The sequence below is a fragment of the Schistosoma haematobium genome, chromosome 3 (assembly GCF_000699445.3).
Source record: "Schistosoma haematobium chromosome 3, whole genome shotgun sequence".
Classification (NCBI taxonomy): domain Eukaryota; kingdom Metazoa; phylum Platyhelminthes; class Trematoda; order Strigeidida; family Schistosomatidae; genus Schistosoma; species Schistosoma haematobium.
The window spans coordinates 16067494-16092250 of record NC_067198.1 but is presented as its reverse complement, the minus strand read 5'-3'; the positions used below and the strand labels follow the sequence as shown (position 1 = coordinate 16092250).

General features: G+C 36.1%; 1 protein-coding gene across 1 annotated transcript; it reads left to right on the top strand.

Moving 5' to 3' along the window:
* The first annotated feature begins 407 nt into the window (after positions 1–407).
* PI4K2B (Phosphatidylinositol 4-kinase type 2-beta) lies at positions 408–24390 on the top strand. The gene is made up of 9 exons (XM_051213135.1): positions 408–937; positions 2024–2224; positions 2975–3106; positions 10458–10611; positions 12218–12282; positions 12772–12877; positions 14693–14826; positions 20553–20612; positions 23435–24390. The coding sequence occupies exons 1-9, from the start codon at positions 623–625 to the stop codon at positions 24020–24022; spliced, it is 1755 nt and encodes a 584-aa protein (XP_051069073.1). The 5' UTR covers positions 408–622; the 3' UTR covers positions 24023–24390.
* The last annotated feature ends 367 nt before the right edge of the window (positions 24391–24757 follow it).

The window sequence follows — 24757 nt, the reverse complement described above, 5'->3', positions numbered from 1 at the left end:
ACAAAATAAACAGTTTTGTAAGTCTTCGAGATTAGGGTGCCAACCTGATTAGTTTTAGTGGTCACACATCCTCACCAGATCACGGGTGGCTATGCTGTGCTACACATTTCTTACAACCGTGAACCAGCCTTGATTAACTGCTTCTCCAAATATCGATAGCCTCCGGATAATGCTCACTGGAAAACGCTGTAAAGCTTACTAGGACGAAAAGAAGTGGGCGCAAGGAAAACGATCGGTTTATACAAGCTCTTGCGATTTACTCACCTCTACATTTAAAACAATACCTGGAACCCGTTACACGCATCTTCATTTGGCTCATTCAAGAGAAGATTGGACACACACAGAAGCATACTAGCAAACGAATAACAAAGGCCGTTGGCCTTCTGTCCTTACTGCACAAACCTGAATCTGAACAAGGCGTTTGGATATTCCGAATCACCACACTGGAACTAGCTGAAGATTTAGACGTTTTTAGTGGATGTTAGTAGTCTATTCACAAAATCAACCAGTTTATTTCATTTCCCCAGAAAGACACTGGGTGCTGAAATTACACAGGTTGGTTTGAAGTGTGCGTTACAAAGCTGGTTTGTTGTTGGACACTTTACACGTGCATGGCTGATGTATGCCATCCCTGGGTATTATTTCTGTTTACGGTGAAAGCTTTCGTAACCATACTTTGAAGGCGGATGTCGATGGCTTTTTGCTTGAAGATTTAAATATGACAGCACAAAATCATGATGAGAACGCTCCTCTTTTAGGAGATGTTAGTGATAACTTTTCTCCTGATTCATATTCACCACTTGTAAACGAAATACATAACGATTCAGACTTCAAAAATGTTTTACAAAGTGCTCTTCAAGCTATTGAGTCTGGAATATTGCCCGAGAGAATTTATCAAGGGTCAAGTGGAAGTTACTTTGTTAAGAATGCTAATGGAGTATGTTTACTGTTAAAAATCTTGTTTTTCTCCCTAACTTCGTGTCTAAATTTCCATTATTTGAGGCAACCTTTTCATAAGAAACATGGCCTATCTGTTGTATTCGCAAAATTAATAGACCCTACATTGAGTACGAATATTACATATCATACAATGGTTTCCTAATAATAGAAGTGTGGTATAATCTGTCTTAAATGATGCAGGCAATTATAGTCTTGCATCTGGGGGGATTTTATTTTTAACAATCTCCCTGTGGTTCTAAGTATCTTATTAGCCTTAGTAGTTCGCATTTGCGGTTATTTAGTATACTTCTCTTTATTGCTTCGTGATAGCAGTTTTTGTTTCTCACCTATCGCGGTTTTGCACATAAAAAGTGGGTGCGCAGTTTCAGGATTTCAACTCGGAGTTATCAAGTTTATCTGTTTATGAAATATGTGATGGTTTTAATGAGATCGATTGTCTCTTGAAAAGTAGAGATGGTAAGTAGTCAATGCTCTAGTCGAGAGACTAATAAATGTGATACATTAGGTCTTGCTATTGTCCTCTATTCTATCCTTGTTATTATCTCCTTAACTTTGGTGATGGTTGGATATGCCACTCAGGTTGCTCAAGGGCAGTAAATGGAGTGTTATTTCAAGTTCGTCGATGTGTTCCACAAAGTGATCCATTAACTTTATTTGGTATGTGGTCAATGACCCATGTTCTCTGCTAATAGTTGCCAAACGTAAGGGTTAATGAAACGGGAAAATATGTTATGTTCAGTAGTTATTAAATTTTTCCAGGAGTATTAATCTGAAACAGGTTCTAAAGTGTTTTGCGTTGATAACTAGGGAATTTCGCATATTTTTATTTGATGACTTTCCAATTAAGAATATTTGAACAATTACCACCTTCATTAATTGCAAGATAAAGTAAAGTAAATATGCCCATTTACTCAGATATTAGTTCTTACTCTTCGGATAACAGATATAACCAAGGTATTAAAAATTGTAACCCACTATTATTTTATGTACATCCTCTCAACATTTTAGCTTACATTTTACGTTCGTTACCGACAAATTACTTGAAAACGCACACTTTTTTTAGGAGAAAATTGCAGTATTCAAACCGAAGGATGAAGAGCCCTATGGGAAGCTTAACCCGAAATGGACCAAATGGATGCATAAACACTGCTGCCCTTGCTGTTTTGGTCGATCATGTTTGGTTCCAAATCAAGGTTACCTTTCAGAGGCTGGTGCCAGTCTTGTAGATCAGAGACTACGGCTCAATATTGTTCCTAGAACAAGAGTTGGTTCTTGTTTGTAAATTATTCATAATTGTATTTTTTCCTGGTTGTAGTTAACAAGATGAAATGTTAGATAGTTTCTATGAATTACATAAAACTGTATTTCTAGTCAGTCGGTCACAACATACAACCTGGTACGTGTGTACATCGGTCCAAGTTTCCATATCATATAATCACAAAGAGATGGAATTGTCAGGCCGATTCTCAGAATGGTAGAGGTAGTGATAGTATCAATGGTAATAGGAAAGATTACGGATACAATTGGCGAAAACATACATTACTGAAATAAAAACACACAAACAGTCACGAAGAATTTAGAATCTCAGAATTTGAGGAGAGATAAAGAACGGATACACAAGCTCAATCGCAAAAGATTTTGAGCCATGTCATTGAAAGTCTCTAACCATTGGTTATAATAATCACACAGACCCGAACCAGGTAGTCTACACCTATTAACATGGCTAGGTTCAATTGTCAACGACTTCATGGACTGATGCCATGTTTTGGTAGTCGAGAATATTGATGTTGTCTAAGAATTTAATTCAACATTAGCCGTTTATCCCTGTTATGGAAAATTTTTCGCCAAGATGTTAGACCGTAGTAACTTTCTTAAGCTAAGAAGATATTATTTGGCCTTATACCTTGATATTTTTCATTTTTTATAGTATTAGATTAATGACTTTTCAAGTGGATTCCATTATGTGTAAAATTGTTGATAACACCTAGTTCGTAACTCCATTTTTCTATTCTAGGTTGTTCGTTTAGTTAGCGAAAGTTTCAACTACAGCACAGTTGATCGCGCAAAATCTAGGACTAAACAACACTTTGCTTCACGGTTCCCCGAGTTAGGTCGTCATTTCAACCGTCTTGGGCTTCCTCCAAAAGTAAGTTTCTCTTGATACGTCAAAATGAATATGTGAATGAAAAAATTATTAATTCCAAAATCTCATCTTTTGATAGATGTGATATTAATTATTATCGCTTGAACTAGGATTTAGTGTCGCGCTTTAAGTCTGGTGGATTGCTGTTTTTATTCCATAATCCTTCACGTCTTGTCGTATCAGGAGGTAGTACAATGAAGAGGAACATTTTTTCTTAAAAAATTGTAATTTCCAATAACTTACGAGTTCGCACCTATGAACAAATTCAATCAACAAGAAGTATCTGGCGATAACTAATGAGGAGATAGAATAAACCTGGTTAATTTTAATATCTTGGTTTTATTTCAAATAACTCATCACATTTTTCTAGCTGAGTTTTTGAATCCTTCAAATTCGTATTCTCTCTTTTCATTTTGAAAATAAGACTACTTCACTCACCATTTTGTTATACTGTAGTGGATCATTATGATCTTTTTCATCTAACTTTTTTTACATTTAAAGGCAGGAACTATGACATCAATTTTAGGGTAGCCATCAGCTGTTTGGTTGCAGAACACTGTAGTTTTTCAATTACGTTACTCATTACGTTTTAAACTTTTGTTCCATATGCTCTCATTGTCTTATGAACTATATCTTCTTGAATATGGACATATTTATCAAAATTTAAGTACTTGCTAGAATTTAATTGGGATTTTTAGTAGTGGTTGTGTGTCAGTCGTATATTTTATCTATTTATACCTTGTTTATATTGTGGGGAACCATTTGTCCCCAAGCTGTCATGTTCGTGATAATTCTTATGTAAGGGCTTAATGGACATTTAACTGAAGCTAAACAACATGTGCCTGTAGCATACATGATAGTTGTTTCTGTCTGTCCGTAAGACATTCAATTGAAAATTGAGTTGGCTACTTGTAAGTGTGGTAAATGTTCACTGCCAGAAATAAATCAACTTGTTCTCCAGAACATTTTACTGACTACCAGTATGTGCTATTATCTTGATCGTAGATTTCAGATTTTTGATTGTAAATTGTCTTCGATAAAATTAACCAAACGCTTACTTTAACCCTTAGGAATATACAGTGTTCATCGTTTATTAGTCAAGTTCCCTGCCACAACAATGTTATTTTTAGGACCTCTCTTATTATAACCCATCTGTTCTTATTGCTTAGTATTCTTCGGACACTACTTTACTCGACTAGTTCCCAATTCAGAACGCGATTGAATAGGAACGTAGTTATATTCCAAATAAACAGGGTTAAATGGGAGTATGATTTACGGTAAGAAACACGTCAGCATATTCATAGTTTTACAAGAAAAGATCCTATAATCTACTCCAATTTTCCTCTGGCACTGATTGGGTAAGAAGTGACTAATCAGCGCGTTGTATTTATTATATATTTGAACACACAATGGTACAAGGGGGCACCGAATACATATGCACCACACAATAACATTGAGGTCGTGAAGAGACAGAGAATGTAAAGTGCGTATAATAAAAAGAACAACAAGAACAGAAATTAGTGTATGAGGGTGAAATAATAACAAAAGGAGAAACAATTCAGTTAGGAAAAATACAACCAGAAAGAATTCTTTCAGTTACAGAAGTTACTTTCACTTTTATGAAGAAAGTGAAAGTTACAGCAATATTGCCACTGGCTTCTATTCTGAGCCATGCCTGATAACATGTGTTGCCACTGGATGTCAGCAATCCTTCGGAGACAACGATGATCAAACACAGAGAGTCGTCTAACATCCTCAACTCGAAGAGTCCAGGTTTCACAAACATAGAGCAAAACTGCTCTCACCACAGCGTCGTGGATCCAACCTTTTACAGTCAGACTAATATCACGAAGCCGAGAACAGGATTTGAATTCTGCCAGTCTTGTAGAAGTACTTTGCACTCCGAAGGTGCGAAACACATACCATATCTACGGACACTGATTGCCAACTGATTAAGTGCGGATTGCATGACTTGGGTATTATCGCACAATAAGACAATATCATACACACACTCAAGGTCGAAAAGTCTTTCTCCAGCCAACGAATCCACACCGCCATTACTTACATCCATCAGAGCTGTTTCCAGAATCTCATCGATGGCAAAGTTGAAGAGGAATTGTGAGGTTGGGCAACCCTGTCTAACCCCACTGCTTGGATGGAACAATGGAGGGAGGTGGTTGTATGCCCTCACTCTACCTGAGGTGTTTGTATATAGGGCCTTTAGGATGTTAATAAACTTCTCAGGCACACCCTTCTTCAACAGACAATCCCAAAGAGCAGTCCTGTCCAACAAATCGAAGGCAACCCTGATGTAAAGAAACATTACGATTGTTGGCCTTTGATAAGTATGACGGTGTTCTAACATTTGGCAGAGGGTGAAGATATGATCGATACATCCTCGACCGGAACGAAAACCAGCCTGCTCCTCGCGAGTCAATCTTTCTCGGGTTTTGAATAATCAACGAAGTATGATGGAAGCAAATAGTTTGGACGCAATCGGAAGTAGACTTATCCCCCGATAGTTGTTACAGGAACGACGTGAACCCTTTTTAAAGATAGGGACAACTATCGACTCATTCCATGACGTTGGTTAACTCTCTAGCTCCCACACCTTTGTAAACAACTTCGTCAATCCCTTAACCAGAAGGTCCCTACTATCTTTAAAAAGGGTCGTAGTTAAGTCACCTGGGCCTTATGGTTTGTAGCTTGCTCCAACACAATCCTGCACGGAACGTGCTTTAATCCAATCTATATCCAGCTAACGATTATATACGCCTTAACTATTTGCATACATATGTCCGGCGCTTTAACCGGATCCCAAACCAATGGTGCACATGAGCTCCAGTATCCTGCGCGAAAAAATGGAGTATGAACCGATCGTTGGTCACTGGCTACCATGGGACTGCATCTCCTCACGATGCTCCACTGCCTTTTGGGTCAGACCTTTAGGTCAAAGGTTCGGGGTGTGGCCCCCTAAGAAAACCACCCGCTTCGGTCTGGGCGCCCGGGCAGTATCACAGCCCACACACAAATAAAATGAGAATGACTATATTTCCTGAAAATTATATTCTCGCTTGGATTTACAGACAAATAATTCACATTATTAGTATTGTTTACTACGTCATTTATTCACTCTCTTTTATTCCCACTTTCTCTATCCTTATTTTTCGAATCATACAGCAGCTCGCCTATGGTGGAAACTCGGTTCTATCTAAACGTTCTCGCGTCATTTCGTAGTTGAAAATTGTGTACTACCACCAAATACGAATACTGAAGCAGTTTTTCTAACACCACGTGCACCATTCAAGCTGGCTGCCTTCAACGTTCGCACACTTATGCAGGTTGGACAACAGATAGGGCTGGCTGTGTCTTTGGAAAGTCGTAATATCGACGTTTGTTGTCTATCCGAGACCTGTATTTAAGACTCTGGTGAAGTACTACAAATTCTCTCTCCATCTGCCACTTCAAAAAGCTTGTTTTACGTGCGTTTATCTGAGGACACCGTGGCATCTTCGTCTGGTCTTGTTGGTTTTGATGTCGCACTAAGCGCTAGAGCTGAGGCGGCACTAATCGATCGGATCTCCATTAGCAATCGATCATGTGCTGTTATATTAGAGGGTTCCATCAACGTGAGAAGAAATCGGCGTGAGAGACGCGATGTCTTTTCGTCGTCTCCGCCTATGCCCCGACAGATTGCAGCCCGGATGCAATCAAGGATGAGTTTTACCACCAGTTATCAGTTCTTCTCCAGAAAGTGCGTTCGACATATATTGTAGTACTAGCCGGAGACTTGAATGCTCAGGTCGGGCGTCTAGGCACAGAAGAGAGTCGTTTAGGTGGCCGATGGGGACTCGTTGGTCGCAGGACAGATAACGGGGACCGTCTACTGCAACTATGCACAGACCACAACCTGTTTCTGGCCAGCACTAACTTTCGGCACAGTCATCGCCGATGTGCCACCTGGCGTCCTCCCTCTGCATCTCAAGCCTGGACTCAGCTTGATCACATCGCGATCAGCTACCGCTGGCGTGGTTGTGTACAAGACTGCCGCTCCTTTTGGAGTACCTATCTGGACTCTGATCATGCTTTGGTCTGCGTCAATCTTACCTTACTTTTCAGTGGCCAACGAAGTGACCGCCATCAACGGATCGGTATTAGCAAGCTGGTTGCAACTTCTGTTGCAAATAAGTATCGAACCGAGCTAGCTTCTAGGCTTTCTTCTGGTTCCTTACAACTCATTGAAGCCTGTCGGTCTACTCCGGGTGACCGTGAGTTTGACCACAAACGACGACTGTTACGTAATGAAATTGGGCAAAGCTTGCGTGAGGATCGAGAAGCCTGGTGGTCGGAGTGTGCTAATAAGTTGGAAGCAGCAGCTGCATCTGGTAACTACCGGAAGCTCTTCCAACTCATCCGAGCCACTGGCAGCAAGAAGTCTGGTGTGAGCGAAACAATCTGTGAGGATGACGGGATGCCAATCACTAACATCCATCGACGTCTTGGACGATGGGCAGAATTTTTCGAAGGGCAGTTCAACTGGTCTGCTGCTCCGGCAACACCGGTCAGACTGTCCTGCCCTCCATGGCCGGTGACGACTGATCTACCAAATGAGGCGGAAGTCCACAAGGAACTCCAGCTCTTGAAGCGCTACAAATCGCCGGGCTCAGATGACTTACCTCCGGCTCTCTTTAAAGATAGTGGTGACTTTCTGACTAAGGAACTGACGAAGTTGTTTACAAAGGTGTGGGAGCTAGAGAGTGTACCAACGTCATGGAATGAGTCGATAGTTGTCCCTATCTTTAAAAAGGGTTCACGTCGTTCCTGTAACAACTATCGGGGGATAAGTCTACTTCCGATTGCGTCCAAACTATTTGCTTCCATCATACTTCGTTGATTATTCAAAACCCGAGAAAGATTGACTCGCGAGGAGCAGGCTGGTTTTCGTTCCGGTCGAGGATGTATCGATCATATCTTCACCCTCTGCCAAATGTTAGAACACCGTCATACTTATCAAAGGCCAACAATCGTAATGTTTCTTTACATCAGGGTTGCCTTCGATTTGTTGGACAGGACTGCTCTTTGGGATTGTCTGTTGAAGAAGGGTGTGCCTGAGAAGTTTATTAACATCCTAAAGGCCCTATATACAAACACCTCAGGTAGAGTGAGGGCATACAACCACCTCCCTCCATTGTTCCATCCAAGCAGTGGGGTTAGACAGGGTTGCCCAACCTCACAATTCCTCTTCAACTTTGCCATCGATGAGATTCTGGAAACAGCTCTGATGGATGTAAGTAATGGCGGTGTGGATTCGTTGGCTGGAGAAAGACTTTTCGACCTTGAGTGTGTGTATGATATTGTCTTATTGTGCGATAATACCCAAGTCATGCAATCCGCACTTAATCAGTTGGCAATCAGTGTCCGTAGATATGGTATGTGTTTCGCACCTTCGGAGTGCAAAGTACTTCTACAAGACTGGCAGAATTCAAATCCTGTTCTCACCCTGGATGGTGAGCAGATAGAAGTAGTCGAGAAGTTCGTGTATCTGGGTAGCTGTATAAGTGCTGTTGGTAGCATGAGTGATGAGATCAATGCACGACTCTCTGTGTTTGATCATCGTTGTCTCCGAAGGATGGCTGATATACAGGGGCAACACCATGTTAATAATGCAGAGGTTGGGCATCGTGTGTTCGGGCGGATAGACGATAATTCAATTGGTATCACCATTTTGAAACACCGACTTCGGTGTATTGGGCATGTTCTACGAATGGCGTCCCAGAGAATTCCACGTCGTGCATTATTTGCCGACGTTGGGACTGGTTGGAAAAAGCGGAGAGGTGGTCTGTGTATGACATGGTGTCGTGGTATGAAAGAAAGCTGCAAAGGACTGGCTTGTGTTGGTCCTTCACGACTCCCTGGCTGGGGTCCGAGGATGGTGCGACACAGTGGCTAGAGACGTTATCAGATATGGCTCAGAATAGAAGCCATTGACGATCTTACTGTAACCTTCTTTTACTTTCTTCAAAAAAAGGTTGTTTCTTCCTTATCTGTAAGATTTCTTCTGATTTTACCTTTCCGTTTCCCACATTATTACTATTATTATTAATACACTACCTTATACTAATCTGGTCGTTTTTGTTCTCTTCCCTTTTTACTCTCCTTACCTTCTTTTTTTTCTCTTCGAATTCTCATTGTTTTGTATGGTGCATATATATTTGGCTCCCTTTTGTACCAATATTTATGTGTTTGAATAAATAAATAACATATTCCACAACTAATATTGGCCGGTGACTAAGTTTGTGAGTGTATTGACTGGAAATGTAAAGTGAATGTTTGGTTTGGACTTAACTTGTGAGATAATAGTGATGATACGTAATCACTTTTAAAGGTTTATTGAAGTTGATATTTTAACAAGCACTTGCGGAACCATTTGTTTAAAAGCTATCAGCTCGATTAATTTATTCTGATTTTTATTGTCAATAATAGTGCATTGTGGATAGTTTTTGATATACTGTGAGCTAGTAATATTAATTTATCTTATATATTTATTTGGGTATGTTTAACCACTTCCTTTTGTTTGACTGATTATATCATAATTTAAATGAATTGGTCCCTGTTTTTTAATGGGTTGTAATCAGTGCTTTTATGACCTGGCTTTATTGCAAACAATAATACATTTTATCTGCATTTACATATTTTAATTACCATCAAAAGTAATGCCGTCTTGAGAATTTGCCTTTGTTCCACTGGATAGGCTATGTGTTTGCTTTTAAACATGTATACTGATTATTTAGATGCCGATTTGTTTGTAAATTTGAAGAACTCCGTCTGGTGAACTGAATATGACTAAGTCATTGCTTTTCTTGTGTATGCACGGATTTTATGGGCTAGAGAACCGTGAATTCAAATTGATTTATACCCTTGTATGTGTGGTTGAATATCTTACTTAATAGAACAGATATTTAGCAAGTAGTTTCCACCTTTCACTTTTTTCTTTTTGATTTCTCATTCGTTTTTATTTGTCTATGACGTAAAGTTTATTGTTTTTGTTGATAATGTACCTATCTAGTAGCTGTTTTTTATGCATCTACATCTACTTTTGATTAAATGTTTCCATATGCATGTTCAACACCTTGAAAGTATTTTATTCATATTTACATAGTTTAGGAAATCAAATAGCCATTTGTCAGAGGATTTTTGGTTAGGAATCAGTCGTTGAAAAGCAGTAATTATTGGCTAGTAAATCTTTGTTAGTAGATATAGAGGTGGAATTACATTGCTTCTAACTATTATAGTAGGATTATTCAAATTTTATTGCTTTCTTTTTGCTATCAGACATTTGCTTTTTTTTCACTAGATTGGATCTTTCCAGCTTTTTGTTTCTGGTTGTCGAGATGCTGACTATTGGCTTCGTCATTTCGATAATGAATCACTTCCCAAGCCTACAGCTTCAGAATTCCGATTTCAGTTTGAAAAACTTGTTATACTTGATTATCTAATTCGGAATACAGGTATACAATAATCACGTCAGGTTGTATTTCGACAAGATGTTTTTATCAATTAAATTTATTTCTCTTAATTCATATTGTTCAATATTTAATCGTTGATAGTACTATTATTTCAAATCCTATGTTATTCGTCATGTTAATTTTTATATTTCTCTGGCGATATAATACGGCGACTTGGGCTAACACATACCGAATTCTGTGACTGACCAATTGACTTGATTTCAACCTATGTTTATCTATGATATCCAAGGTTGCAATAATGCCGAAAAAGCATGTACAAAAGTGATATTCCTTAATACTTTTATATTCGGTTGTCGTCTCCAATGACCAATCCACAGCTTTTTCCCAGTAACTTGAAGCATATTAATTGGTTACTAAGAAACTAATTCTTCCTATACGTTAGGATTTTATTATATTCAGTCGAAAATTAATGGATGAATTCGAGGTTTCACCTAGAGTTTTCGTCGGATAAAATCTGAAAGGTTTTCAAAAGAATGCTCTTGGTATGAGGTTGCTTGAAAAGCTGAATCCCATTCAGATTGTTACGTATTGCTTACATACCATTTCCAGATAAGATTTCATTGACCAATATGACAAGTCAATTCAACTTGTTTTCTGATCACTTGAAGATCAAGTAGCTAGCTATTATGGATTTAAAGTTGCTGGATTAGCATTAAGTAACTAGGTGGCAAGTGCACTTTGATTAGATCCTAGGTAATATACATTTATGCACTGTTCCACCCATGCGTCTACCAATTAGAATTTAAGTTATTTCAAGGGTAATTGTTGCTAAAAGAGCACATTCTTACTTCAGAAACTTAGGCCATGCAAATGTAATTTCATTAGTAAACGAATCCGATACATTACTGTAACAGATTGACTGATTAATTCAGAAAAGCATCTGAAGAACATCAGAACTCGATTCTGACAAATCAATAGTAGTTTTCACATTTTTCAATGACTTGTTCCAAGTCATTACTAAATTCAGAGATAGAAAAGGCCATTATTTGATTTAACAATTACTGTTTAGGGTCAAAAACAGTACATCGATATGCTTGATAATTATGTATTTCTTTTGGAGTACATGTAAATTGGTGAAATGTTTTGATAACAACTGATTTTCCTGGTGGAAATTCATTATTCTTCTTAGTCATCTTGTTTAGTTCATATGCAATAGAGTTCAAAAACTTGTTCAAGTGATTTTCGAAACACTTACTATTAATTCGACATGTAGTTCTAGTTGGTTCGGAAAGTTAATGATGGAAAATACATGGTGATTTTATTTTCTTACAGCATTAGACTTTACAAGCTAAATAACATACTAGGAACTCTGGTGTACCAGGTATTAGTACAACTAAAAACAAGTTTCAAGACTCCCAACCAATCATTTTTAACTACTCAACAATACATGCACTATCATGCTGAGGTCCGAGTTACTATTTGATAAATTGTGTACAAATTGTGGTACTCATATTAAGGCTGCAGTTGTGTATTGCATAACTGTAGGAGTGTGTTATGTGTTTATAGATGGTGTGCGTAAGGAATGTTTATTTCGTATTCTTGGCTGGGCTAAAAATAAATAAAATCTTACCTACTTATTCTCTTTTAGATCGTGGGAATGATAACTGGCTTATTCGTTATCAAAGTTCAGAACTGAAGGAAGATACAGATGAGGTGAATTCATTGTAGCATGAGGTTCATTTCTTGTTTACGAATTATACTTAACCAGATTTATTGATACTGTATGATAGTTTTTTTTTGTGTTTATTTGTGAAAACAAGGCATTCCCCCCCACAGTGGTTGCCATATTTTTAAAGAAATGAGGTGTCCTCTTAAGTCTCACTTTCGCCTCACGTTTTACGCTGTTTTTTCTTGGAATCCTCACTTATGCTAGTGGTTAGCTGTTCTTACTGCGTCTTGCTCTTTATCATCTAGTTTCAAGGAGAGTTTTCTGGTTGCATTTATTTCACTTCACATATATCGATTTAAGCAGATAAATGATATTTTTTAGTTATCGTATACCAACTGGCTCAAAACCAGCTACATGAGTCTATACTTCGTTATTGATAACTGTATGACTGCGAATACTAGACTTACTCAGCCTTATTTTAAGGTTAATAAATTTTCTCTGATCATAAATTAAATGTCTCTCTTTTGATTTAGACCAATAAAGATGATTGGGGTGTTGTTGATATGCCAAAAATAGAATTATTTGCAATCGATAACGGTTTGTCTTTTCCGTTCAAACACCCAGATGAATGGAGAGCATGTAAGTTCAACCTAGATGTTTTCACAATTGATGGCTAGTGTTTTAATTAGTATATGATGTAGATATATTCGGTGTTCGATTGGAATTTTACTTTTCAGTTGAATTCAAGGGATTGTATTCCTATTCATTTCACCATTAGTGTGTATAAATTAGGTTCATACCCTAAGTAAAACAAAATGAATAAACCCCTTAAAAAATAGAGTTTTCAAATAATTTTTGTTTTTTATATGATGAGCAGCTAATTCTTGCTAACTTTTTCCAATACTGAATTAGGATTTGATCTAACACAACTATCCCCTATACTACGAAATTGTATATCATAAACTAACCACTTTAATCCTTTGGATCCGTACAGACGGGGGCACACGCTAGTTAGTAGGATAGCCATTGAAGCGATTGACCTAAAATTAGTTTAAGCTACGTAAGCCAAAGCTTGTAGGATTACTTAGTGCTGCTACCCCACTAAAGCTGGTAATTTCAGGGGGGCAGTGGTGACTGGGCACAGTAAGCTGCTAAACACAATGAGTTTGGTATTGATAAGTTCCTTAGATGTAGTAGAAAACTGCCTCGACCAAATGATTGAATATCCAAAGTTCTAAGGCTAGATTAATATCTCAACTGTGTTAAAGGTGATTCAGCTTGGCAAATACAACTCTAGCTTTCATTTACCGAGAATCAATTATATCTAACAGAGATACGCGGATATGCAAAGTTGTAAGTATTTCTAAATTTCTATCACCAAATGAGAGAGGAGCTATAGGTTCATATCATGCTTATAAAAGTGTACTTCTTTCCGATGATATGAGGTAGATATCACATTTACAGTATAATATGGGAGAAAGATGTAGTTCTTATACTGGAAATCTTTTTTCATATTTATTTTACCATCTATTTTCATTAAGCTTGTCTCCAGAATTCCCATATATGACGAAAATATTTATGAGTGCCAAAATTCTGCAATGTGTCGTGCATCCATTCCTTGTTCAAAACTAGTCGAGAAGTTACTGGGATTTTTGGTTCAATATGAAATATTTGAGTATGGAACGTTCAAACAAACTTCTATCTAACAAACAGTTAAACACTTCAGTTCTATCTAGCGAACTGAAGGGTTCTCTAATGTCTATATATATATATATATATATATATATATATATATATATATATATATATATGACCGTGTTTGAGCATTTCAAGAGCTATGAAAAAATTCAGTTCGCTTCCTAAGGAATCAGTTTCTTCTACATTTTCCAATATCACATTTAAAAAGCGCCAAAAATGATTTGTCTTCATAGTGTTGTACACTGCCTTATTATTGCTTATTACAGTTTCTTTTAAAATTTGTCTCTGCAGCTACATTTTTGGATTTTCCTAAACTCTTTTGACCCTGACGTATATAGTTCAGGAAAGATATTTGATTGGAAGTTGGATTATCCCAAATTTTTATAGGTAACATAATTTGTTAATCGGATTGTACTGAATCTGTCCGATCAATAAACTAATTGATTAGAGTTTACAGACATTTCTATGCAAAAGTTCCTACTGGTTTTAAAAAATTTTATCAGAGATTATTAAACATATAGTACCACTAGTTTCAAGACCAAATACATACTGATGGTTGTTTATTAGATATTCCTCGTTAATTATTTTTTTTGTACTTACTATTTGGATTCATCCTATGAATCCGAAATCAGATCTGAAACATCTCCATTTTCTGAGAAATGATTCTATAAATCGTTGTCCTCACTTTTTTCTATTTTATCCCTGTGAATATAATGTAAAAGATCGCCGTACTTTATTTTTTTTTCAAAAATGCAGATCCTTTCTATTGGGCTTGGCTTCCTATGGCTAAAGAGCCATTTTCAGATGCGATTAAAGAAGCTGTTCTTCCATTATTATCTGACATGCACTTCATCAATAGTCTAGTTCGTGATCTTCATAATTTGTTCAAAGTAGGTTATTTTATTCTCTATGATATTTATTGATTGATAATCCTTTTCATAGATTCATTGACATAAATTCCTTTTGCAATTAATGAACTAGTTAATCAGTTTACATTGACGATATGTTATGGCTGAAAGTAGGTACACATAAGTCATCTGACATTAACAAGTTGGTTTTTTTCTATTCTATTTTAAGAATATTTGTCAGTACAGAATTTAGAATATATTTTCATTTAAAGAGATTTTGTGTCTTTTTTTGATCAAAACTTTTTTCAGTACTATATATTAAAGGTTGTGCTCTGTTTTTTGTTTTCCGAGTAAATGGGCATCTCTGCTTATTAGTATGTTAGATATGAGTTGATAATAATCGGGTGCTTTTTTCAAAGTACTAATGAGACCGTTTTTGTCAAGATACTTTTTTTTCTTTTCTAGCCTATAAAACTGATTGTTTCTTGGATTAAATTGAATATACATACATTCAAATGGTCTGATGCTATTACAGTAGGAGAAAGGGACATTTTTCATTTGTTTAAGGCCTCTTTTTTCTTCGAAAAAAAAAACATCTTGTAGTTTTACAGTCAATAGTTTTGTAAGGTGTCCTTAAGAAAAACAATCTTAGTTACTGATTATTCACGATTATAGTGTTGCATAAAATTCTGTGTTTTTCGATTCATGATGTGAAGTGATGATTTTAATTAAGAAAACTTTACAAAACGCTTGTTTACTTTTTTTCTGACAACTAGTCAAGTATTAGGGGAAGATTTATGACCTTGTTAACTAAATAATACGCTATTTGTACTGCGTTGATGCTTAGGGAATGTAAAAATCTTGTTGGAATATTACTAAATTTGTTCAGATTTAGTTCAAAGTAGTCAAAAAGCAGTTGAGTTTATCCCTGATACGCTTATTGTCTTTATTCTTTTCTGTATTAATTTGATTTGCGGTTTGAGTTATGTTCTTATGTTCTTATTTTTTCTTGAAATCCCCGTCGCCCATTGTAATGTTCACATGGCTTGTTAAGACAAGCCGTAAGCCCATCTGACTGGTCACAGTCACTGATTGTCCCAATATATAAGAAGGGTTCAAAATCATCCTGTGATAACCATAGAGGATTATTTGACCAATATAGCATCTAAAATACTAGCCTCAATAATTATGGGATGCCTAGCAAAGAATTGTAAACTGCAAACACGAGAAAATCAGGCTACTTTCAGACCTGATCGTGACTGCATCGACCACATATTCATCATTCGTCAGGTTCTAGAACATAGGTATGCTTATCGGCGTCCGACAATAGTGGTCTTTCTTGACTTAAAAGCAGCATTTGACTCTGTATACCGAGAGGTTCTGTGGCAGTGTCTGTCATTGAAAGGTGTACCTCAGAAGTACATGAACCTTGTGAAGGCTCTTTACTCGAACACTACTAGTCGAGTCAGAGCTTATGGCGAACTGTCATCTGCTTTTGCAATCTCGAGTAGTGTCCGTCAAGACTGTCCACTATCTCCACGTTTGTTTAACTTCATCATAAACCTACTGATGGAAATAACACTCGTCTACTGAATTTTCCGGCATCGATCTCCTACCAGGAGGTCCACTTATCGACTTAGAATACACAGATGATATAGTCCTGTTTGGTGAAGACGCCGTTAAAATACAGAGTGTTTTGGTAGTATTGATCAACAATGCCAGGATTTTCTGGATGCGCTTCTTTCCCTCTAAATGCAAGTTGTTGCTTCAGGACTGGTCTGCGTTAACACCTGAACTAAGGATAGGGAGTGAAGTAGTCGAACACGTTGACAACTTCACTTATCTTGGAAGTCTGATCAGCCCTAATAAGTTGGTTTCTGACGAAATCTCAGCACGTATTCAGAAAGCTCTTTTAACTTTTGCCTACTTACGTCATCTATGGCGAAGGCGAGATATCTGTCTATCAATAAAAGGACGAGTATACTGCGCGGCAGTTCGTTCTGTTCTACTTTACGGCTGTGAAACGTGGCCATTAGGAGTAGAAGATATTCGTAGGCTACTAGTATTTGATTACAGATGTCTTAGTAACATTACTCGCATCTGCTGGGATCACCGGGTAAGTAATAGTTAGGTTAGATGCAGGGTGTTAAGGAATGATGGTAAATCAGTTGATGAAGTTGTGAATCTTCATCGACCGAGATGGTTGAATCACGTGTTGCGTATGCCTGAACACCGATTACCACGACGCGCAATGTTGACTAAGGTTGAGGATGGTTGGAAGAAAGTTAGGGGCGGCCAAACCAAAACGTGGCATCAGTGCTTGAAGTCACTAACTTCTAGTTTGAGCCGTGTCGATAGATGCAGACTACTTGGTTTGGGTCCGCGCGACTATCGTAACCAATGGTTGGAGACTCTTGGTGAATCGATCACAATGGAGTCGGTGTATACACTCTCTGTCTTCCCTTAAACCAAGAGATTAAAATCGCTTCATATCTTTCTTTGTATGAACTAATTCTTTCTTCTTGTACTATATCCTTATGTGCAATCTTTCTTCTATGTATTACCACCATTGAATTAATTATTTCTATGAATTCGGTGTTCATCTTGTTGTGCTAATGCGGTATGGCAACTTGAACCGATGCACATATGTGCCTGGTCCTACGTTGTAGCTGACTGATGGCTTGTTATTCGTCACGTGATACGATTGCCAATTAGAACACCAAATTACTGACCAGACCAATGGCACATAAACCAGTACAAACAATCCAGAGTCAACTCTGAGTTCTTATTGGTCCACTAAGATAGCAGCCTAACCTATCCGGTTTGGTTCAGAACACCAATATCAGCTTCCCCTGTACGAATCATATATTTCAGTCATGCTTGGTTTATGTCTAAACAAACCAAACCACATCATACGATAAAATAGAAAATAACAATTATACAAGATCAGGCCGAAAAGTGGCTGTGATTGTGAGATACTGTAGCTAATAAATTCGGAATAACTTAAAGATTGTAAGTCGTATAGTAGTGGTCAACAGGTCAAATGGAAGCTTATAATAAGAGGAATATGAATATACATACGATATAGTTACTTAATAGTTATACAATAAGAATATGTATAATGTTGGTCCACAAATAGATCCCAGCGGTTACTACTCACCTGTTCTTCGTCCGAATATAACATATACATGTATCATACATTATTATTGTCATCATTATGTTATATTTATTAAGTATCATTCTTAAATCGTTGATTACCTGGATGTGAGAATGAGTATTAATTATGTGAATGCAAATTCCCAAACTTTCATATTGATAATATTGATCTATCAACTCATTTACCACGTACAGATTCGTATAGTTGACTTCAAGTCATAATACGAGTGTGAAAACTAATGATATCCGGCTGCGCGAATTGATATATGTGGGGCAGGGTTCGAACTTTGGAATTAGGCGCTAAAAGTCGTACACCTTAGTCACTGAGCTACTCTTGTGATCCTGATAATAATGCTTCATTGGATGTCATCGTGACATAATTGCAAAATAGTCACTCAATGGCTTATTGATTTTACGTTTAACTTTGATTACTCTTCGACGATTCTCAACGCACTTATCTAATAAATTCCAGTGAGGATAAAATTTCAATTCACCGTAATTTTCAGTGAATAAACTTAGCGACCTTATTGGAATTACATTAACTCTAGGTGGCAGGTGACTAGTCAACATGTTATTGATTACTGACAACTGCACTTTATTAAATGCATATCATGTTAAGTACATTGCGATTTCCTGATAAGATTAATAATTTAAATAGTTCATAGGACGCTACTGACTATTATTATTATTAATATTATTATTATTATGACATGTAGGTGTCATTTCCGTTGTATATGAAGTTAATATATATCACTACGCTAAAATATATACCTAATTTTACCGTTTGAACTTAACAGTATAAGTAAAATACAGATGATGAATCAGGTTTGTTTCAAACGAGTTTTAAAAATCATAAAATAATTGAATAAGAAATTGTAGGTCATTCACTCGATATTGAGTCTGGGATAAGTGTATTTTGATCCAAGTTGTCACACCTAAAGCCAATAGAATGTCGGAAAATTAACAAGATAAAAAGCAAAAGAGTGTAACTGGTCATCGTAAATAGAGGATATGTAAAACTGGAATATTTATTACTGGTAATAAAGAAATAAACAGACTGAACAACCAGTCTCAATGAGTTTTTTTCGTAGTTTCTAACCATTGGTTGTAGTTTCCTTTTCAAACTCGACCAACAAATATGCAGCTTTTTATATGACTAGAAAAATCAGTCATTGCCTCAATGGAGTTAACTCTTTTCATACTGTGCTGTCTCAACTTTTCCAATATTTTCCTTCGTTAATGAGCATAAACCACTAAGCTAGCCGATGGTTAGACATGCACATCATATTGTAATCCTGTTTAGTTTATGCAAGTTCACGATTTCATCAATATATTTTCACTTTTGTTACTGTACTGTATGCCTGATATCAATCTAACTCTCTTGATAGTCTCATTGTATTCACGAAATACTTCAATGATAGCTATAATTGAATTCCTCCAACTGATGCATGTATTCCATCCAGATGAAACTGTGTTGTAGGTACTTAAAACAGTAAACGCTAAATTACTGTTCAGTATTCTTGCGCTCCAATAGGTAGTTAGATATTTATTTGTACACCTGGTGGTACAAGCTGTTGTTACAAATGTAGATGTAATGAAGCTTTGATTATACTTTTAGCATGGAACAAAACGGCGTTGTCACTGTTAAATAATTTCGTTTGATAATTATTATTCTCGGATCTTTGTAAGTTCATTAAAAATTTTTTGACAGGGTATTAAAAAATATTTTTTTTTAAAATTTAGTTTACTTGGGACTCCTCAGCAGTGCGCATCTACGATTATTCTAGGATAAAACGGCCGTCCAGTGCTTCCAGGTTTTCAATAGTGGTTTTACTTAGATCGGTACATGATTTCAATGTAATTCAACAATATTTATAACCCCATACTGAAAATCATGTGATTGCAGTGAACGAGAACCAGGTGGGGAAAACCATAAATTAAATACCTCATTTGGAAATCTTCCATCAGTTGTTATTTAAAAACTTCACAGTTCCTTCATTCATGCTGTTATTAAAATTACTCTGTTTAAATTCCTGTTCTCTTCAATTTGGTCTTTTCAACCTTCTGCTCTCAAGCATCCCACTTCTGATTGGTGTTACATACTACTTATGTCTGTCAACATAAGTAGCATACACCACATGCTCGCTGGTGATTAGATTCAAGAGGAAATTTTCAGAGTTCTAGTGAAAATTTGTGACCAGTGGCTACTAATTCGTGTTAGATGCGAGGCCGTTGCCCGCCGAAGACGGTGAAAGATGGTCGTGCGATGTTGTGGATTGAAGTTAGACATTAACACCGTTAAGTGCCGACTTATTGGTCTAGAGGTCAAGCGTTCGTGCGCTGTACTGAATGTCTTGGGTTTGATTCTCACGTTCGGGATCGTAGATGCCCACTGGTGAGGAGTCACATATTGGGATAAAATGTCATCCCAGTGCTTTCAGGTTTTCAATGATTACCTAACCTTGGTCGGTTCATGATTTCAGTATTTTATGTTTTAGTTTACTCTAGTAATTTAAATATTTGTCAACTATTAATGTAATCTAAAGTTCTGTTTCCGTAATATACTTTCGGTTGTTATTACATATAAATCTTCAATTCAATATGCATTTTAGGTGGATCCAGGTTTCGACTTATCTACTTTTCATAAACAAATGTCCGTTTTACGTGGTCAGGTTAGTTAACTGATGATTGATTATTTATTAAAATTTGTATTTAGTGGTTCAGTTTAAGTTGAATTTGAAAAAGTCACCATAAATTGTGTTGACTGAAGATTTCTATAACATTGTTTCTCTTATGTTATAATATGAATGGAAAAATGCTAAATTATGAGTGCATTTCTTCGTCTTCTTCCTCTTCTCTTTGTTTTGTCATGCAATATAATTATTAAGATTATGGAATTCGTTCATCTAAAAACTACTGACTTTTTATTTCATTCAATAAAACTTCATTTTCTATTGACAAATTAGTTTTTCTGTTGTTGCATATTTTGTCAAATCATTGAGAATCCTAAATACTTATAATTCATGTATGGTAATTGTGTAGTCTCATTTGTATTTTGTATTTTAATAGCTTGATATTGACAGAGTCAATTGTCATTATATTAACTTATTCCATTATTTTAATTGACAGAAATTTTATGAAGAAAAAAATGACACCATCATTCAATTTTATTTAAGACTTTAGGTGTTCTAGTAGTAGTATTTACGTGTCTATGTTGTTATTTCAGTCATTAGCCTTTGAAAACACATTTTTCGACAAACATTTTTTGAAGTGAACAGGGTCTGTTTGTTTAAACAATGTCAATGTTTATTCCAAGTAAAAGGATGTGCGTTACTGTAGGTAGTTTTCTGGAATTTACAAAAATCTTTGTTCGTGCACGCGTATTTTAAATGTATTTTGAAGTTATAAGGGATTTTTTGTCACAATGTGTCGACAATTCACTAAAGATATAATTGCACCAGTTTGTAGACTGCTGAAATGGTTCTAAAATTTCAGAAAAATCATATGGTGACACACTGATAAGCGATTATCAGAAGTAAAATTACTGATTAATTGGATGTTATAACCGCTAAATTTCACGTCTAATTAGGTTATTGGAGGTAGTCGACAGGAAACCCTTCTAGACCCAGGTTTCATACTAGTTGGGATTCATTAGCAAGGCGGGAACTGATGTTCTGTGTTGAATCCGGATCAACATCACACAGCTGCATAGCTTGAGATATCACCACTAAGCTACTCTGACTGCGATTGGTCTCTTATAAGACTGAAATATTCACAATTGATTGATAGAATTCTATCATCAGTAAAGAACTAAACAAATATAATATTGAGTTCACTTGGTATTGTTTTGCTTGTATCTTCCCATTGAGGTTTAAGACTGCAATTGATCAGTCTGTTATTGGCATATGTGCATACTGTGCGTATGCCTCAATATTGCCTTAATTCACAAGCTTTTATAAGCAAGATACAAGCAAAACAATACCAAGTGAATTTAAATTCACCCCACTGCACAAGCAAGTGGCTATCAGGACTCAGTAGCTGAGTGGATAACGCGATGGCGCTTGAAGCGAACGGTACCGGGTACTAGTCTCAGAGTGAACATCAGCTCTGAGGTGCAGGTACATTGGACTGACGAGTCCCAAATAGGACGAAACGCTCATCCTGGATTCCACTGCTAGCCACTATCCATCTTTGCTTATAAATATAATATTGGTCAATACTCTATCATCAATCAGTTTTAAATATTCAGTCACACTTTGATGACTTCAGTTGTTTATTATTTCTATGTTATTCTACTCTATTCTGATTATCCACTCAGTCTTCACGTTTTTTCAGTGTAAAATTCGTCCGAAGTTATAAATATTTGAATGTAGACACTGATTACTGGAAAACCTATATAAAGAGTTATTTTACCGATAAAATATATATAATTCAGTCACAGGGTAGGCTTTGTCTCAATATTTAGAGACTGGGTCAAGAGTATTCAGAACACAGTATTGAAGATGTGTTCACCCTTGTAATATATTTTGGGTTATGTCAGTCTCGTCTAGTGTACAAGTTTCGTTTCACGTTATAACAATTTTCGTAAAAAGTAGCAACTGGTATTTAAGAAGCAATGTCACTTGAAACATTGGAAATTAACATTTCAACAATAAATAAAGTTAACGGGAGCTTTCATGAAGCCTCTATCTGCTACAGCATTGAGTCAGCCTTCTATACGCTACACTACATTACCAACAGAACAAATCTTTAATAATATGTCGTAATTTTTCTTTAGTCCTATTTTTTAAAGTTGCTTTTGATTCTTGATCCAAGTGTTATGAAAATTTGTTCCGCGTTGACCTTACTCAACAAGTTGAGGCATAGGAAATATGACTACTGCTACTTAAACTTGGTACCAGAAAACATGAAAAATTTCATATTGCCATACTGGCCACGTTATCATAATTATAAAAAATTAGTAAAGTTGTTGTCCCAAATTTTTGGACACTAGTTTTGATTTTTGTAAATTCACGATGTCAATGTATAATGCTGACGAAACTCAAAACTTGTAACTGTTAGCGGAGAATGTGGACATTTTCGGTTGTAATTTCATACAGACGACAAATTTGTGTTTTTTTTTGCCTGTCGACTGAAATCGATAAAAGATGTTGATATCCACTTATGTTCTCGAAGTAAAAATAACCACGTCCCTCTGATAACCCAAAGATAGTTATTGCGGAATGTCAACAACCGCATGGCAACTATGCAGCAGTTGGAACAATCCAGTGCAGTGCTCACGTTTGGAATTTCGAAATAATCACCCTCGTCTTGCATACAAAAACGGAGGTTATAAAATGTTTATAATAAGTCTAACGACAGGTATGTGTCCAGTTGGATAGTTCTGAATATAGCGAATTTAATCTCATGCGTTCCATCGCTATCATTAAGCAGTGAATTTATTCTTAGAATTTCATCACCTTTATTCACAGATATTTATTTGATTTCATTACAGGTTGTGAATTTAGTCGCAGCTCTACGGGATTCAAAAAGCCCGTACGATCTTGTACGAATGCCAGTACTAACTTTAGAGTTGTCCACTAAAAAGCGTTCTACAAGACATAATTGGCCACATCGACGGTTAGCAGCTGGTTTCGCTCAAAATGAAAATGTATCTGAAATTTCTACATATCGCAATAATTATAATAATCTTACAATTGATGTCAATCCTACAAATAGTGTACAGACTAATCAAGATTCAGTATTCACTGAAAATCAGACAAATAACTTGGTCGATTGTGATAATATAATAAATCTTGATAGCTGTCAACCAGATGTAAATTCAAGACATACACATGAGATTGATATTGTTTCTGCTGCTACTGGTAGTGGAGGTGTTAATGACGATGATGATGATGCATTGGAGCATGGACTAGTTGCTTTACCAACTTTTAGAAGTAAACAAATTATGTTGAATAATAATAATGACAGTAAACAGACTGAAGTGGATCTAGCCGACAGTGCTGGTGATGATGCTGATGAAAATGATGAACAGCGCTTCAATTTACGTTATTACAAAAAACCTTTTTTCACTTGGTTTTAAAAATCTATTCTTTCCCTCGTTTATCCATTCACTAATTTTGATGTTGTGTAAACAAAAGAATACATATATTTGTCTTTCTTTTTCTAATTATTGACACATTAAAATTGTGTTGACAATCAGAAAAGAGGAAAAATGATTTCCAATATTAAGTTGTGACATTTTTATGGTAACTAATGATAATATATCTTTTATTAATTTGTATAATCCGAATTCTAACTTTCTAAATCCCTTTAATGTATTATTAATTTGTAGTGGTTCGCTCCTCTGTTTATCCATACCCCTTTTAAATACCCTTTTCAACTTAATTTTTTCTTCCGGAACTTTGTACAGTTTTGATTCTATATATATATATATATATATATATATATATATATATATATATATATATATATATATATATATATATATATATATATATATATATATATATATTGACAACGATCAGATGTAAGTCATTGTTGAGTTGAATAACTTGAATACATTAAAAATCTATGTGGTGTACATGGTAGTCGGATAAACTTCAGTGAACTTCAGCGTCTTACTTGTTTCCAATTTATGCAGTTTCGCTAACTCCCTTCAATGGAATGTATTTTGTTTTGTAAGGCTTTTTTCTTTGGCTGCAGAATTTTACAATTTAAGTATGGAATTTCCATAAATTAGATTTATTTAGCTTAATAATTAACTAGTTTAGGCTTAAAGAATTGTTTATTTAGTTGACGATAAAAGTTTGCGTGG

Bases quoted from the DNA above. Each gene is read 5' to 3' on its own strand.
- PI4K2B (XM_051213135.1), top strand. From the start codon at position 623: ATGCCATCCCTGGGTATTATTTCTGTTTACGGTGAAAGCTTTCGTAAC. The intron at 2,225-2,974 runs GTTGGTTCTTGT...TTTCTATTCTAG, and splicing joins ATATTGTTCCTAGAACAAGA to GTTGTTCGTTTAGTTAGCGA. The intron at 10,612-12,217 runs GTATACAATAAT...ATTCTCTTTTAG, and splicing joins TTATCTAATTCGGAATACAG to ATCGTGGGAATGATAACTGG.